Source organism: Glycine max, chromosome 1 (genome assembly GCF_000004515.6).
Source record: "Glycine max cultivar Williams 82 chromosome 1, Glycine_max_v4.0, whole genome shotgun sequence".
Lineage (NCBI taxonomy): Eukaryota > Viridiplantae > Streptophyta > Magnoliopsida > Fabales > Fabaceae > Glycine > Glycine max.
This window is the reverse complement of record NC_016088.4, coordinates 52631079-52645958: the sequence shown is the minus strand read 5'-3', so window position 1 is coordinate 52645958 and position 14880 is coordinate 52631079. Positions and strand designations below refer to the sequence as shown.

The 14880-nt window shown below is 35.2% G+C and overlaps 2 protein-coding genes across 2 annotated transcripts; one reads left to right on the top strand and one right to left on the bottom strand.

Moving 5' to 3' along the window:
• Positions 1-305: 305 nt before the first annotated feature.
• On the top strand, positions 306-2772 carry LOC100816377 (cytochrome P450 71D8-like). Its single transcript, XM_003517209.5, has 2 exons — positions 306-1263; positions 1969-2772. The coding sequence occupies exons 1-2, from the start codon at positions 355-357 to the stop codon at positions 2578-2580; spliced, it is 1521 nt and encodes a 506-aa protein (XP_003517257.1). The 5' UTR covers positions 306-354; the 3' UTR covers positions 2581-2772.
• Positions 2773-3479: 707 nt separating this feature from the next.
• On the bottom strand, positions 3480-14581 carry LOC100784651 (clathrin heavy chain 2). Its single transcript, XM_003516534.5, has 30 exons — positions 14358-14581; positions 14049-14253; positions 13867-13955; positions 13686-13764; positions 13412-13539; positions 12208-12306; positions 12011-12119; positions 11633-11712; positions 11331-11558; positions 11179-11244; positions 10479-10595; positions 10127-10324; positions 9814-9930; positions 9636-9695; positions 9241-9327; positions 8838-8921; positions 8600-8734; positions 8455-8517; positions 8258-8362; positions 8043-8155; positions 7678-7930; positions 7421-7557; positions 7072-7350; positions 5971-6973; positions 5248-5733; positions 4953-5123; positions 4649-4834; positions 4334-4456; positions 4136-4246; positions 3480-4055 (listed from the first exon to the last, which is right to left on the bottom strand). Exons 1-30 carry the CDS (start codon positions 14397-14399, stop codon positions 3900-3902), a joined length of 5109 nt encoding a protein of 1702 aa, XP_003516582.1. The 5' UTR covers positions 14400-14581; the 3' UTR covers positions 3480-3899.
• Between the last annotated feature and the right edge of the window lie 299 nt (positions 14582-14880).

Here is a 14880-nt window from a genome sequence, read left to right as displayed (position 1 = left end):
ATTATGTTTATTATTATATTTGTTTTAACTTATATTTATTTTCTTAATTTTAAATATTTATTGTAATGTTACATTTGTAATTATTAAAAAATAAAAAAATAAAAATTAAATTATATTTTAAATAAATAATTATTTTTGTCTTTAAATATGTAATAAGCTGACAAATATAAAATATCTCACATAAATTATTTTATTAATAATAACTGATGCTGAGCGAATTTATTAGCGTCTTACACAAAACTAAAAATTACTATTTATCCTAGATAACTAGCTAATTTAAATGTGTATATAAATAAGAACTAGCACTCCGCAATAACAATCACAAACACCAGAGTTGAGTGCTCCAATAATACCATGGAAGCTCAAGCGTCGTTCTTGTTTATTAGCTTGTTTTTCTCTCTGGTGTTGCATTTGCTTGCAAAGCATTATTACAAGCCAAAAACCACCCTTTCTCACAAACTACCCCCGGGACCAAAGAAGCTACCTCTGATAGGGAACCTGCATCAACTAGCAATGGCTGGTTCACTTCCACATCGTACTCTCCGAGACCTTGCCCTTAAATACGGACCTCTCATGCATCTCCAACTTGGTGAAATTTCTTCCGTGGTTGTATCCTCCCCCAACATGGCCAAGGAGATAATGAAAACCCATGATCTTGCTTTTGTGCAGAGGCCACAATTTCTTCCTGCTCAAATTTTGACCTATGGGCAAAATGATATTGTTTTTGCTCCATATGGGGATTATTGGAGACAAATGAAGAAAATATGTGTCTCGGAGCTTCTAAGTGCCAAGAGAGTTCAGTCTTTCTCTCATATTAGAGAAGACGAGACATCCAAATTTATAGAATCAATTCGAATATCAGAAGGTTCACCAATCAATCTTACTAGTAAAATTTACTCCTTGGTAAGTTCTTCTGTTTCCAGGGTAGCATTTGGCGACAAATCTAAGGACCAGGAAGAGTTTTTGTGTGTGCTTGAAAAAATGATATTAGCGGGGGGAGGATTTGAACCTGACGATTTGTTTCCTTCGATGAAACTTCATCTCATAAATGGAAGGAAGGCCAAATTGGAGAAGATGCATGAGCAGGTTGACAAGATCGCAGACAACATTCTCAGAGAGCATCAAGAAAAGCGCCAAAGGGCACTACGAGAAGGCAAGGTTGACCTAGAGGAGGAGGATCTTGTTGATGTTCTTTTGAGAATCCAACAAAGTGACAACCTCGAGATCAAAATTAGTACCACAAACATCAAAGCTGTTATATTGGTAAGCATACGCAGCAAAATTACATGCTCTAACAAACGATTTTTCTTTAATTGCAGTGCTCTCCCCTTCTCGCACGTTACAAAATTATAGAGAAAATTGTTTGCATCACCTTTTTTAGCACTCCTTTATGCATACAACATACTAGACTTGATCAAGAAGTTACAAACATCAAATAAGATATTCATTGATAAAATCAAGTTTTTAGAAAATTCATGTTGAGGCATACGTGGGTTCCCAAATTATTAGTGTTTGAAGCAAATACCCATCTCAAGCAATCTTATTTATTTGCAAACTCAATATTTAAATTAAGTTTCACAAGATATTTTAATTAATTTTTTATTTTTTTATTAACTAACAAATTTGTTTGGTTATTTGATAAAGAAAGTTTAATTATTTTTAATGTTTTTTTATTACATGTTACTTAAAATAACATTTTTTAGAATGTTATCTTATAACTCTTAACTTTTATATTTTTTTATTTTTATCTTTGATATATTTATCAAATTTTTATATTACTTTTTTAAATAAATTATATTTTTTTATTATTTTATATTATTTTAGTTATTTCAACATTTAATTTTATCAAATCCTTATAATTTATTAAGTTAATTATTCAACTTTTAACTATCATTTTGTTAGTTTTGTTGAAGATAACCTAAATCTTATTTCTTTACCATTAAACCTATTTGAAAATTATTTGACTAGGACGTATTTACTGCTGGAACGGATACTTCAGCATCAACACTTGAATGGGCTATGGCAGAAATGATGAGAAACCCAAGAGTGAGGGAGAAAGCACAGGCTGAAGTAAGACAAGCATTTAGGGAATTGAAAATAATCCATGAAACAGATGTAGGGAAACTTACATACTTAAAGTTGGTGATCAAAGAGACATTAAGGTTACACGCTCCTTCTCCTTTATTGGTCCCTAGAGAATGCTCTGAACTAACCATCATTGATGGATATGAAATACCTGTCAAGACTAAAGTCATGATAAACGTGTGGGCAATTGGAAGAGATCCCCAATATTGGACTGATGCTGAGAGGTTTGTCCCAGAGAGATTCGATGGTAGTTCTATCGATTTCAAAGGGAATAACTTTGAGTATCTTCCTTTTGGGGCAGGAAGGAGAATGTGCCCAGGAATGACATTTGGTTTAGCCAACATTATGCTTCCACTCGCTCTATTACTCTATCACTTCAATTGGGAACTTCCAAATGAGATGAAACCTGAGGATATGGATATGTCTGAAAACTTTGGATTGACAGTTACAAGGAAAAGCGAGTTGTGTTTGATTCCCATTGTTAATGATCTTTGACACTGCACGATTGATATGGTTGGAGGAATCAAGTTTCTTTTACTAAGGAAATAAATGTGTTTTAAAATCGCGTCTAGCAATATGCATGTCTTTATTGTTTTAAAAGCTAGGTTATCTAACTAGCCATCCGAGCTATATTTTTATACTAGTGTATAATAATCTTTGCTGAATTTTATGGTTTACTCTTTCCAATCTTTATACGCGAATTATATATCAGGTCCGCAACGATATTACAGATTCTTCCAGCAATTTTTGTTTTACCGGAATTCCTTACGACTTTAGTGAAGATATGATAATTTCTTGCAGATTTAAATTCATGGAAAAGTTTATATATGCTAAATGGAGGTGATTTATTCACCAAACAGTTTGCATAAGTAAAACTAATCTCCGACGATAAGTGACGTCCACGTACAACATGTAAATAAATTGTTTATACTAGTCGACTCGCAATTCTCCTTCGGTTGATTGCACCAGATTTTTAATGTAAGGGTCCATATACAATTTATTTACTTTTTGTATTCTCTGTTAATTATCCAAACAAATGTAAAAGGAAAAATCTATTTTTTTTTCCTTCTTACTATCCATCGTCCAAATTTATTTCTTTTATATTTCTCTTCTACTTCTACTTCTCTTGTTTTTTCCTTCCCAGTTTTTCTTCATCCAAACATCGCCAAAAGCCAAGGATGTGGCTATCGTCGTTACTCCAGTTTGAATTGTCATGTAATCGACAAGAAAAGGATCCACCTTTGTATTATGCCAATTTTCTTAATGACGAAACTTCATATTTAAAGTGCTTAAACTAAAACGGACAATTTAGAACATTCAAGACTTGTAGAATGGCTAATATAATAAAATTAAGGCTAACTATAATATCATTGAAAGAAAGAAAGAAAGCAACATACAGTAAGAGATCACTTTAAATATTATATGAAAGTTTATATACCAGGAAAGAACAAGAATTTTAAGTCCTAATCAGAGTAATAACATTTATGACTTCACAGCTATGGAAACAAATAATAATTAGAGAAAATAAACTATACGGCTGCAACCAAGCCAATGCCTCGAAAAGATACAAGCATGATCATTTGGCCATCTTGGCTCTCACAAGAATGATCAAACAATCCAAAAAGAAAGAACAAACAAAATACATGACTCGGAAAACTTTCATTGAAAAAAACCGCAATCATTGGAAAGTAGTAACAGACTAGAAGACTGATGCTTGGTGCCACCACGTCAAACTCTTTAACCCTAAGATAGTCACCTTGAAAGCAAAAAATGAGAGATGCTAAACTATCAAGTTTCACCAGTAAATAGGGAGATCAGTAGCCCCCATCCATTGGAGGCATACCAAAAGGAGGCATTGGTGGCATCCCCATTCCACCCATAGGTAGTGGTGGGGAAGGGGCATAGCCTCCCCCCATTCCTTGCATAGGAGGTGCTGGCAAAGCAAGCGGTAGCAACTGGGCATACATATTCTGTAGATCATTGGAAACATTGTTAATTTAATAATCAAACAATATAACTGTCTTGTAAAAGGAGATTTGAAAAAGGGTACCTGCTGAGCAAGTACTTCCTTCTCCTCCTTTTCCTTAGCTTTCTCCTCATTTTGTGCTTCAATTTTGTCCTTGATAAGCTCATCTACCTTGCCTGTATACTCTCGAATAAACTTCAAACAAAAAAACATTTCAAAATTTTTAGCAAAAAAAGAATATATTTCATCTGTTGATAAATATAACCACAAACAAATACATACCTGTAAGAGATATGGAAAAGCAAAATCAATCATATTGTTCATCCAAGATAGCTCAAGAGCAACATCTGGCCGTATAATATCATAACAGACAAAGAGGCATGATGCAAAACACTCTTTCTTTCCCTGCAAATCAATATAATCCCTTTGTTAATTAAAAGAAAAGAACCAGCACTGGAGGTGAAGAAAGAAAGCAGCAAAATAATTTCTAAGTGAAGCAGGGTCACTGCACTATGCCAAAAGGTCTAACCTAGTTAGTATCTAATTTACGAATACTGGAGTTTGATATCTTAAGGAAAAGGACAAGAAAATAAACACCTGCTCAATAAAGTAGATAAGCAAATCTTCTGAAAGTTCACGGTCACCAGATTGAGAGCATGTTTCCATACAGTCCTTGTAAAGATTGTCTTTCTTTGACAAAGCAATGGATTGCTTCCATCTTCCTGCTTTCTTGTAAATGTAGGCAGCTACACGCCTCATCTCAAGAAGTTCATGCTTCTCAATCTGCTCATGTATTGTTGAAGCCAATCAATAATAATTCAAACATTTTAAATTTTCCATAACTTCCTGATCTCAGATTTTGCTAATTGTCAAAATAAGACAAAAGATAACCGAGATTCACCTTCTGTGCAAGACCTATCTGATCAAAGTTGTCATGCAAATCTATTGATTCTCGGAGTCTGTCGTAGTCTTCTTCCTCAACATAAATTTCATTCAAAGCTTCATTGACAGCGGACACATTGTTGCTTTGAACTGCAACCATGTACGGCTTAACTAATCTAAGGTGGCCAGCCTGAAAATAAAAAATCCAAGCAACAAACAATACTATTACAGAATAGCATTTGAAACCAGCAAATTATCTCTCCAAATAAGATTGAAACTGTAGCCATTTGGCAATAGGGTATGAAATTGCAGACCTTCCGCATTATATCTACTACACGAGTATGGTCCACACGAAGAGCAATCACATTTAGCATATCATTTATTACATCTGGATGCTCTTTGAAGTAGAAGTGAACAGCCTTATAGTACAGCTCCACACTTGCAACTTTAACTATCACATCTTTGAATTGCATGTGGTCCCATGCTTCTGGAGAGTGATTCATTACAGTGGTTGCAGCATTATCAAACTCATCATATTGGATGTATAGGTATGTAAGTTCTTTCCAATGCTGTTGTTCATCACATGCTCGAATAAGCTTTGGAATATTAAGCCGAGTTGAGAACAACTTAATGTGTTCCATTAGCTTCTCAGGACGATATCTTGCATACAGAACTCCCAACTCAGTAAAGATACCCATATGTGCACGCTCCAATCCTAACCCACTCTCCATTAGAGATATGAGTTCATTGAAGCATCCTCTGTTCTGATAGTACTCGCTAACCTCCTCCAAATCATCCACCTTCAATATAAAACAGATAGTAAGTATTCAGACAAGGTCAAAAGGTTAGACAAAGCAATCAAAAGTTTTTCTGTCACTTGTTTTTAGTATTTTGCTACTAGCTACATCCTTTAACTTGCATTTAAAGGATTTCCAACATGGGAAGATTTGTGTAGTAATTTTGGAGTGAGGAGGGGGCAATCATTCCTGCAAGTACAAATTCCACATGTTAAAATATAAACTAGAAAATGGTGTCACCTGAATGATGACATTGAGACCACAAATCTGAGCTAAGCGGAATTCCTCAGCATCGACACAGGCGAAACAAACTTCCTTCCATGTTTTTGAACTATTTGCTTTCCTGGCAGCATCAACAGCACCTTGGAACTGTTTAAGCTTCACCAATGTGACTGCCAACTTAGCCCAGTTAGAAATAAAAGCAAATATAATTTTGGCAGCCTCATACAAAGCCTCATCATACAAGCGGTCTCCAACATTTGGTAAATTGGCAACATTTGGCATCAGTATAAATTCTTCAATTTCTCCAAGGTGTTCAATCTTAGCATAAGCATAGATGAGCTCACTGTCCACCTTGGGCTCTTTGGTATTCTGCCTAACCATGAGAAGATACTTTACCAGGTCATGGTATACATCTGCATCTTCAGCAGCCTTTATAACCTCTAAGAAATGAGTTGAATCATCTGCACGAATGAATGACTCAATTGCATCACTCACTAAGCCTTCTCTAAGTTGTGCTTTAGCCACCTGGCTCCAAACAGCATCTTCTTCAACCCGGAAAGCAAACTCCACAGCACGATCAATAGTCTGAAGGTTATCCAGTAGGACATTAACAGCCTGAACATTCAAATTAAATTTCTTGAAAATAGAAAATGCCTCTTCATATAGTTGTGCTTCCACAGCCACCTCCCCTACTGCAGGCCCGTCAAAGTTGTCCAACCTATTTATGTAATCCATAACTCTAGAAGGATCTGCCTTGACTGCAGTAAGGATCAGCAAATTTTGCAGATTGAAGTTTCCACTAAAAGCAGAATTTTGTAGTACAATCTTTTCAAGAAGCTCAATCAACTCGTGAGGAAGATCAGCAGTCATAAAAGCTTTCACCGCAGCTGAAACTTGATCAGGACTCTTGCTTTCAGGCAAAGCAGTAGACACCACTTGATCAATCAACAGTCGTCTAAACTCATTCTCAGGATTAAGAACTTTCTCCCAGAGGTCGGAGTCCATCCTTTCGACAACATATCTGACACAAACATTAGAAAATAACATGAGTGTCTCAGACTAGCATTATAAAAATATGAAATACAATGACAACTTCCTGCTGAAGCTCACAGTACACACCTTGCTTGAAGTTTGAACAAGGAATTTTTATTAGTAACATTAACAAGCTCATCATCACATTGCCCTCTTCGGTAAGCAACAACAGCAAGGGTCGGATCCCGCTTTTCACAATATTTACCGACAACGCGAGAATCGTAGTATGGGTTGGTTGTGAGAAAATGCTCAGGATTGTTGTTGCTGTCAATAATGATTTTACCCAGGGCATTATGTACATGTACATCCTGGCTTCCTTCACTTACAAGATGCTCCAAGAATTGAGTGAGCAAGCGGAGACGATTCCTATGCATAAAAAATTAAATGAGAAATGAACATGGCAATGATAGTGGAGATGAAAGATAGAGAGACGCACCTCTTCTCACATTCTTCAACTAAAGGCTCAACTGGCAGGAGAGAACGAACTGAAAGTATAAGACCTTTAATAAAATCTTCAGGGCATTCATCATCTAACAACTGCCCTACTACTAGAGGAGCGTTTCCAGGATTGACCTAAAAGCCAGAAGTTCAAAGTTTAGGTCACAGTTTTAAAACTTTCCAAGAATGATTTGAAGCACACCCATATGCTACAAGGATCACAAAATCAAACACAAACCCTGAAAACAAAGTTACCTTTTGAACATAACCTTCAATATAGCGAAGCATGTTGCTAGTATAAAGATAATGGGTGAGATCCGGAACAAAGCCAAAACGATCACACACATTAATCAATGGACGTGCATCTGGAAGCTTGGCCTCCATAAGAAAATTCTTTGTCTTCTCCGCATCATAAAAGTTTGATTCTCTAGTAACGCGCTCTACCTCCTTAATTTGCCCAGTTTTAGCAGCGGCCTCAATGTACTTGAAGTGAATATCAGGATCCTCACTTTACAAGACAGAACAAAAAAAAATTACAAAAATTGAAAGAAAAAAAAAACAGTGAAGCAGACCAACTAGTGAACTGAGGTCATGTTCACTCTCCAATAAGAAAGAAATACCTGGAGCTCAAGTATGCACCCAAGAAAAAGTATAATCCTTCATAGGATTTGAATTGTTCAAAGAGTTTAATGCATGCATCAACACCCAACTGCTCAGAATATTCCTTAGCAGTCTGTAAATCATGTACTAGTAAGATTCTCTTATAGATGAATTGTGGAATTCAAAAAATAAAATAGAACATGAATCTTATGGCAACATTATACAGAAACAGTACCTGCACAATTATTTGAAGATTGCCCCTAAGATTGACAAGTAAAAGATCTTTCATACACTCAAGTGCCCATTCTCGAGAAAGGGTTCCAAAGAACTCAACTAAACCCTGAAATACATTATAATCATATTGTAAGAATACAATATATATATATATATATATATATAATAGATTGTCATTTGAGCAGTTGCAATCAAAACCTGTGGCTCAATGGCATGTGTATTCACAATGACACGTTTGATGTCAGGCAACTCAGTATAATGCTGCACAATATACAGACACGGTTCAAGAAATATTCTAACAAGAGATCATTATACTGTCATCAGAACTTAAGAAGCAAAGAACCTGAAGAGCCCGTATGAACAGGCCAGCCTTTTCACATAGTTGTCCAATACGTGGGCGATCATAATGACTGAACATGCCATTGGCCAATATAGCATCAGCAACATTTGGAAAGGTCACAAGATTAATTTCCAGAACCTAAAAATAAAACATGGAAAATTGAGATTTGAAAAAAATCTAAATATATCACCATCTGATTCAGTTCAGGGACAGAGATAATGGCACAGAAAATAAAAAGAACCTTTGTTTGAAGATATCCATGTTCAGGAAGATTTGGCTTCAGTACATCCAACAAAAAGGCTGTTGCCTCACGGATCAAATTCCTCTGAAAAGTAACATAAGAAATATATAAACAAGAATTCCAGTTCACAAATAACCAAAAAAAGTGTAAGCAAGATAGTTATAAAAAAAACCTTATCAAAACCAGTTTTAAGAAAGAAAGGTTTGTATTCTTATAATTATTATTTTTCGTTTTAAATTTTCAAAAATTATTTTTTTTCATTTTAAATTTTCAAAAAGGTGCAGAAGGAATGCAGTGGGATAAAAGGAAAACAAGATTGTATTTTAAAATTACAACTGAATAATAATTATAAGAGAACACAATGAACCAAATATGAAGTTACTAGGGTAAACTGCAAATAAACCTGAAGAAAGAGATCTGTTATGGTGTTGTAGTCAATGGGGCATCCTCCTTCCATTTGAGACATCATCAGAGCAAAATTTACAGCACCCTGCAATCAAGAAAGTATTAAATTATGCTATACATAAACCAAAAAAAAATCAACTTGGATGCTAAAAAAATTAAACAAATCAGATTTCAGAGAATAGAATATATAGATATTCTTAAAACGAAAGCAACATAAACATGAGGAAACCATTTCCAATTGGATGCATTTAACTGCCATTCATGAGGTGATGCTATTTTAAGCAAGCTATGGTATGCTCAGACTTCAGAACAAAAATAAGTGCATTTTGAAGGTGAAGCAACTCAGATAAAGCGTAATTGAATTAAACATTTGTTCAGAAAAGACCTTCTCACCTGGGGGTCAGTTCGTAAAATTGTTTGAAGAAGGAACATATAATCAGGTGTGTATCCAACCTTCATCAAAGGAAAAGAAAAGAATGCATCAGACTGATAGTATTAAAAAAAACAAATTTAAAAACATTTAATCACAACACCAGCATTTTTATGATTCTACTAAACTAAAACAAAATACCTGCTTAGAATATATCAGGATCTTATCAAATTCCCTCCTCTCTGCAAAAGCTGCAACAACTTTCGGTGTGGCTCTAGCTTTGATATAAATTTTCAATGCAAGGTCATTATCCACTGTCTACATTATTTGCAAGCCTCATAAAAATTGGGAAAATAAAGGATAGAAGTGCAAAACACAAATCAGGGAACAGAGAATGAGTTCCATTAAAAGGAATTTGGATTTTCCTTCCCCAAACACCCAAACTGTCCATGAAATAAAACTAATAAATAAGTTCATATGAAAAAGATAAAACAATTTAAATTTCTGTCAGGACCTTCACAAGGTCACCTAGCTCCTCACTGCATTCAAGTTTATCCTCTGCTAGCCAATTTTCTAAGAGATTCTTTTTGTTCTGATTTACAACAAGCCGTGAAAGTTCCAGTGACTCAAAAGCATTCAGTTTTCCCATGGTTAACAGAGTTCCAAAGTATTGCAACAGCGGTGGTGTTTGCCCAGCTTGCACAGGTACACTCTGAAAGCAAATGAACAAAGGCAACTCAAGAACTTGAGATAGACAGCATATTAACATATTAATGTGGTAGTCATTAGGCACACCCTAAATTGAATGCATTGACTTACCAAGACCAAGAAATATGAATGGATCAGTATGTGTGATGCGTAAATACCTGAAATTTAGCAACAGTGTCAGGAGTACGAAGTACTCCTTGTGGCGATTGTGCAGCAAGCTCTGCAGCTTCCTTATACTTGGTCTGAGCAAATAATTCTTGAAAACGCTTAACAACCTGAGAAAAAAAGAAACATAACAATAACTATAGGTACAAAAAGAAACATAACAACCTGAAAAGAAAACCCATGCTTCCCACAGATTAATCAACTAGGAAGAAAAAAAATGATGGCTGGGGAAAATTTTATGTCAAAACAATTCAAGTTACTGATCTATGTTGCCGTGCACATATTTCACGCAAACAGTATACTTCTTTGCGCATACTTCTGATCAAGATTCTCTCAGGCATCAAGAAATTATAGTTTACAAACTGTGACCTGTTCATTCTGGTATTCTCTGTCAAAAAATAAAAACAAATATACAAGCAGATGCTACTGAAATAAATAATATATTTTTCATCATTTTCTTGCACTCTTGTGCTAATTGTCTTGCTGATAATTGCTCTACTCTAGATGACACAGCTGAGATGCTTTCAAGACAACTACAACCGATTGAGACAAAAGGCATGTAATGATAAATCCTCTAGTCAAGTATTCCTCTGTCAATAGAACATCAGCCACTTTAAAAGTCAATACATGAAGTTTATAAACTTCAAAAACTTCAGATAAAAGTACAAAATTATCAAATGCAGCTCAAGTTACCAATTCTTCTGCACCAGGGAGGTTTCCTCTTTTAGCAAGACTAACAGCAAGTTCCAAATTATTTAACTGCAAAGTATCCAAACAAACATTTAGAAGTAGATGCCAAAAAAGATATCCATGTAGCCAAAAACATGGTATAACGCATTAAATACCTGGCCACTAACAAAAGGTACAATGGTTGCTTCATTCACAGTAGCGAGCAACACCTGGCCACGTCTATTTATAGCATAAAAGCCCCCTTCTGAAGATGCTTCTGTGGTCAAAAATATAGGATCGGGACTGATTCGATTTCTGTAAACTGCAGTGGCAGTCTCTAGATCATAGACAAATAAAAGCCCAAGTTTTGTGATAACATATATCAAGCCATACTTATTTGAAATCTGCATAATAAAACAAGTCAAACTTTCAACATAATTTTTATTGGGAATACGAACCATAAAGTTTACACTTATACCTGCATTGATACAGGAAAGTCATCAGCAAAGTCTGGAGGGAAGAAGAGATCTGCTTGCTTTTTTGAAAATGATGGCTTGCCTGATAACCAATGCCACCATATACCAGAAGGTAGCAAGTAAATGATGAGTAAGAGGCAAGAACATATACTACGAACAACAGACACTCTATTGAAGCTCTATAGTAACATTTTGTTTTTTATCTCCTATTTTAATCATTAATCACTGTATATATTATCCCATTATCTCCTCTTTCATTAATTAATTAAAAGATATTAAAAAGTATTTATTTTTAAGATTTTAAAAGAAAAAAACTTGTTATACCATTAAGTAGGAATGTGCCAACTGGCCGATAAAGGATAATCTAGCCATGCTTTTACCTGGCTGGGCACCAAGTTCAATGGCATGCATCTTTGACGTAACCTGTCCAGCATTGATGCTCTTTGATGCAAAACAAATAAGAGTTGAATCCTTATCATTACCAGCAACCTACATGTAGCAAATATCAAACAGCATTCAACCTACAAGCCACACAGCTGAAATCCATATTAATGAATCACAAAGAAGACAGAATTACCCTAAATGTGGCAAATGAGGCAGCATGTGCTTCAAGAGCCTGGCTCCTCTGCTGATCCACAGAGAAGAGTTGCATATTTCCTTTTACAAGTTGTGGTCTCTGTAACCAACAAATAAAATTCCATCACTCCAACAAATAGGAAATTTAACACACCCCCAAAAAAACATAATTAGCCAATTAATTTATGCAAGAAAATTAACAAATTTGTACAAATTTCTGGAATCTACTAAAAATAACTCATAATGAACATGGGCACAAGGCCAGAATTTACAGTATGTTACAGTATTTGAGCCATATCAGTAGCCACAAATACAATTCTTAATCAAGAGGGGCAGAATGTAATTTGTTTATGTAACTATTGGAGTATTGGTCAAAAAGTACCTTTTGTGGCTCAATACATTCATGCACACACACTCAAACACACATTCCTTATCCTTTATGTTTTTTAGTGTTAAACTTATTCTAATCATAAACATATTCTGACTCTCATAAAACAAAGCAACAATGTTTCGTTACAACAAAATGGAAAGACCAATCACATGAGATGCATAAACAATCATAGTGAGTGCAAAACAAGGTTTTGGAGTCCTATACACACTTATAGTGAGTGCCACATTCAATTCATACTGCATTTCAATTAAAAAATTTTGCAAACTAAGCAGCCTAAGCTTTACTTAACAGGAAAACTCAAGGGGAAAATAACAGAATTCCAGAAGATAGAAACAAAAGTTTTATAAATAACAATTTTCTTTGGTAGGTTTTATAAATAAATTTTTAATATAATATATTTTAAATAGACAGATTGGAAGATTTATTAAATGTGTCGTGAATGGATTGGATTTTACATACATTTTCTAAAAATCAAGAATCAATTAATGGATTGTTATGACGCATCCATTATAATCCGATTTAAAAAAAAAAAATTTACCCAAACCTTCCATTTTGCATCCCTAGTTACAACATCATAATTTGTAAAATGTCTACACAAATGGCTGTAAAAAGATACCAGTAATTGACTATTTTCCAAGAAACTATTGTAATGTCCTCCTCAAATGGTCACAATCAACCCATGATATAAGATTGACAAATTTTGCAACTTATTAGTAACAGAACACAAACACAAGAATAAAACAAGGGGAATTGCTCTTTGCCAATAACTCCAAGTGCAAGGCCTCAAAGTAGCTACAGGAAAGGAAATACATACATCAGAAGAACCGGGGGCAATTCCAATCAAAACCAACCACTTTTCAGTAGGATCACAACGATAGTTGATAATCTGATTATTCGCCAAATTAGCTGTTCGGTCAAACACCTTCACTGGCTCACCATCACCTAGATAAGAGAAACGGTAAAAACATTAAACTCACTACTCAGAAAAGTCCCATCAATAGAACACACATAATAGAGCATAACATGAGCCACAGTCAAACTTATAGAAAGAAAGTAGAAAGCAACAAAACAATACATCTTAGCTTTACCTTCAATTGACCAATGATACACAGATGACTGAGTCACTATGCCTAGTGTCTTTGGGGTTATCCACTTCCAAAACACAACCTAAAGGAAATAGCGCACATCACAACCAATTAATCAATTAATAACGATAGACAAACACATTATCCGGGAATCACATCATTAACAAATGTTACAACACCTCACCTGTTGGCCCATTTGATACGATTTCATCTTCGCTTTGGATTCAATGTTAAAAACTTGCAAATGATCCTGAGTACTGCCTGGAACATGAGCTGCACGGAGAAGAAACAAAACAAAACAAAACATTGGGTGATCGAATTGGAATCATATAACGCAATCAATCGAAGGCGCGAATGGTTGGTTACCTTTAAGCGCGAGAATTCTGGTGTTAGGGTTCATGAGCGCGGAATCGGCGGTGATAGGGCGCCGGAGAGGCTGCATTGGCATGGTCATGTCGATCATGACGACGCTGTTCTGCGGCGCGGTTTCCCTGACGCAAATGTACTTGTCCGATTCCATGGTGACGTGCGTGAAAGTGATGAATTGCGGGTTGATTCCGACACTTGCCAACTGCAAAAACGAAGAGCGTATCGGAGAGTCAGAAAACGACGAGAGAATGGGCAATGCGGCAAGGCATTGCGGGGAAAACGACGAGAGAGTGGCGAAATGCGGACCGTTAAGGCTTCGCGCATGATGATGGGGGCGTTCGCGGCCATGGTGAGCGGGGATGAATCGGAGGGGAATTGGAGTGTTAGTGTTGCGCTGCGAGATCTGAAGTAGCAGCAGAGAAGGCCAAGAACGAGAGAAGAAGAGTGCTTAGAAAAAATTAAAGGATCCTTTCTAAAAAAGTTATTTCATTCAAATGCGCGTTGATAATGTATGCAAGATCTTATTTTCTTCTCTGTCTACTTTCGAGGGTACATTCGTTACAAAATTTAATATAAAGAGTGCCATAAAGTTATCCTCGTCTGTCATTGTCAACAAAATAACCTGTAAAAAGTTTCCAATCATTTTATTTGACAAATTCAAATTCGTGTCTTATGTTATTTTTTTAACCATAGGATAAATTTATTGTATTTTTTATCTTTTTTAAAATTAAATTTTTAATTTTTATCTTTTAGAAATTATCCATTTAAAAATAAAAATAACTATTTAATCATATAAAATATTTAATTTTATTTCTCTTCTTAAAAAAAT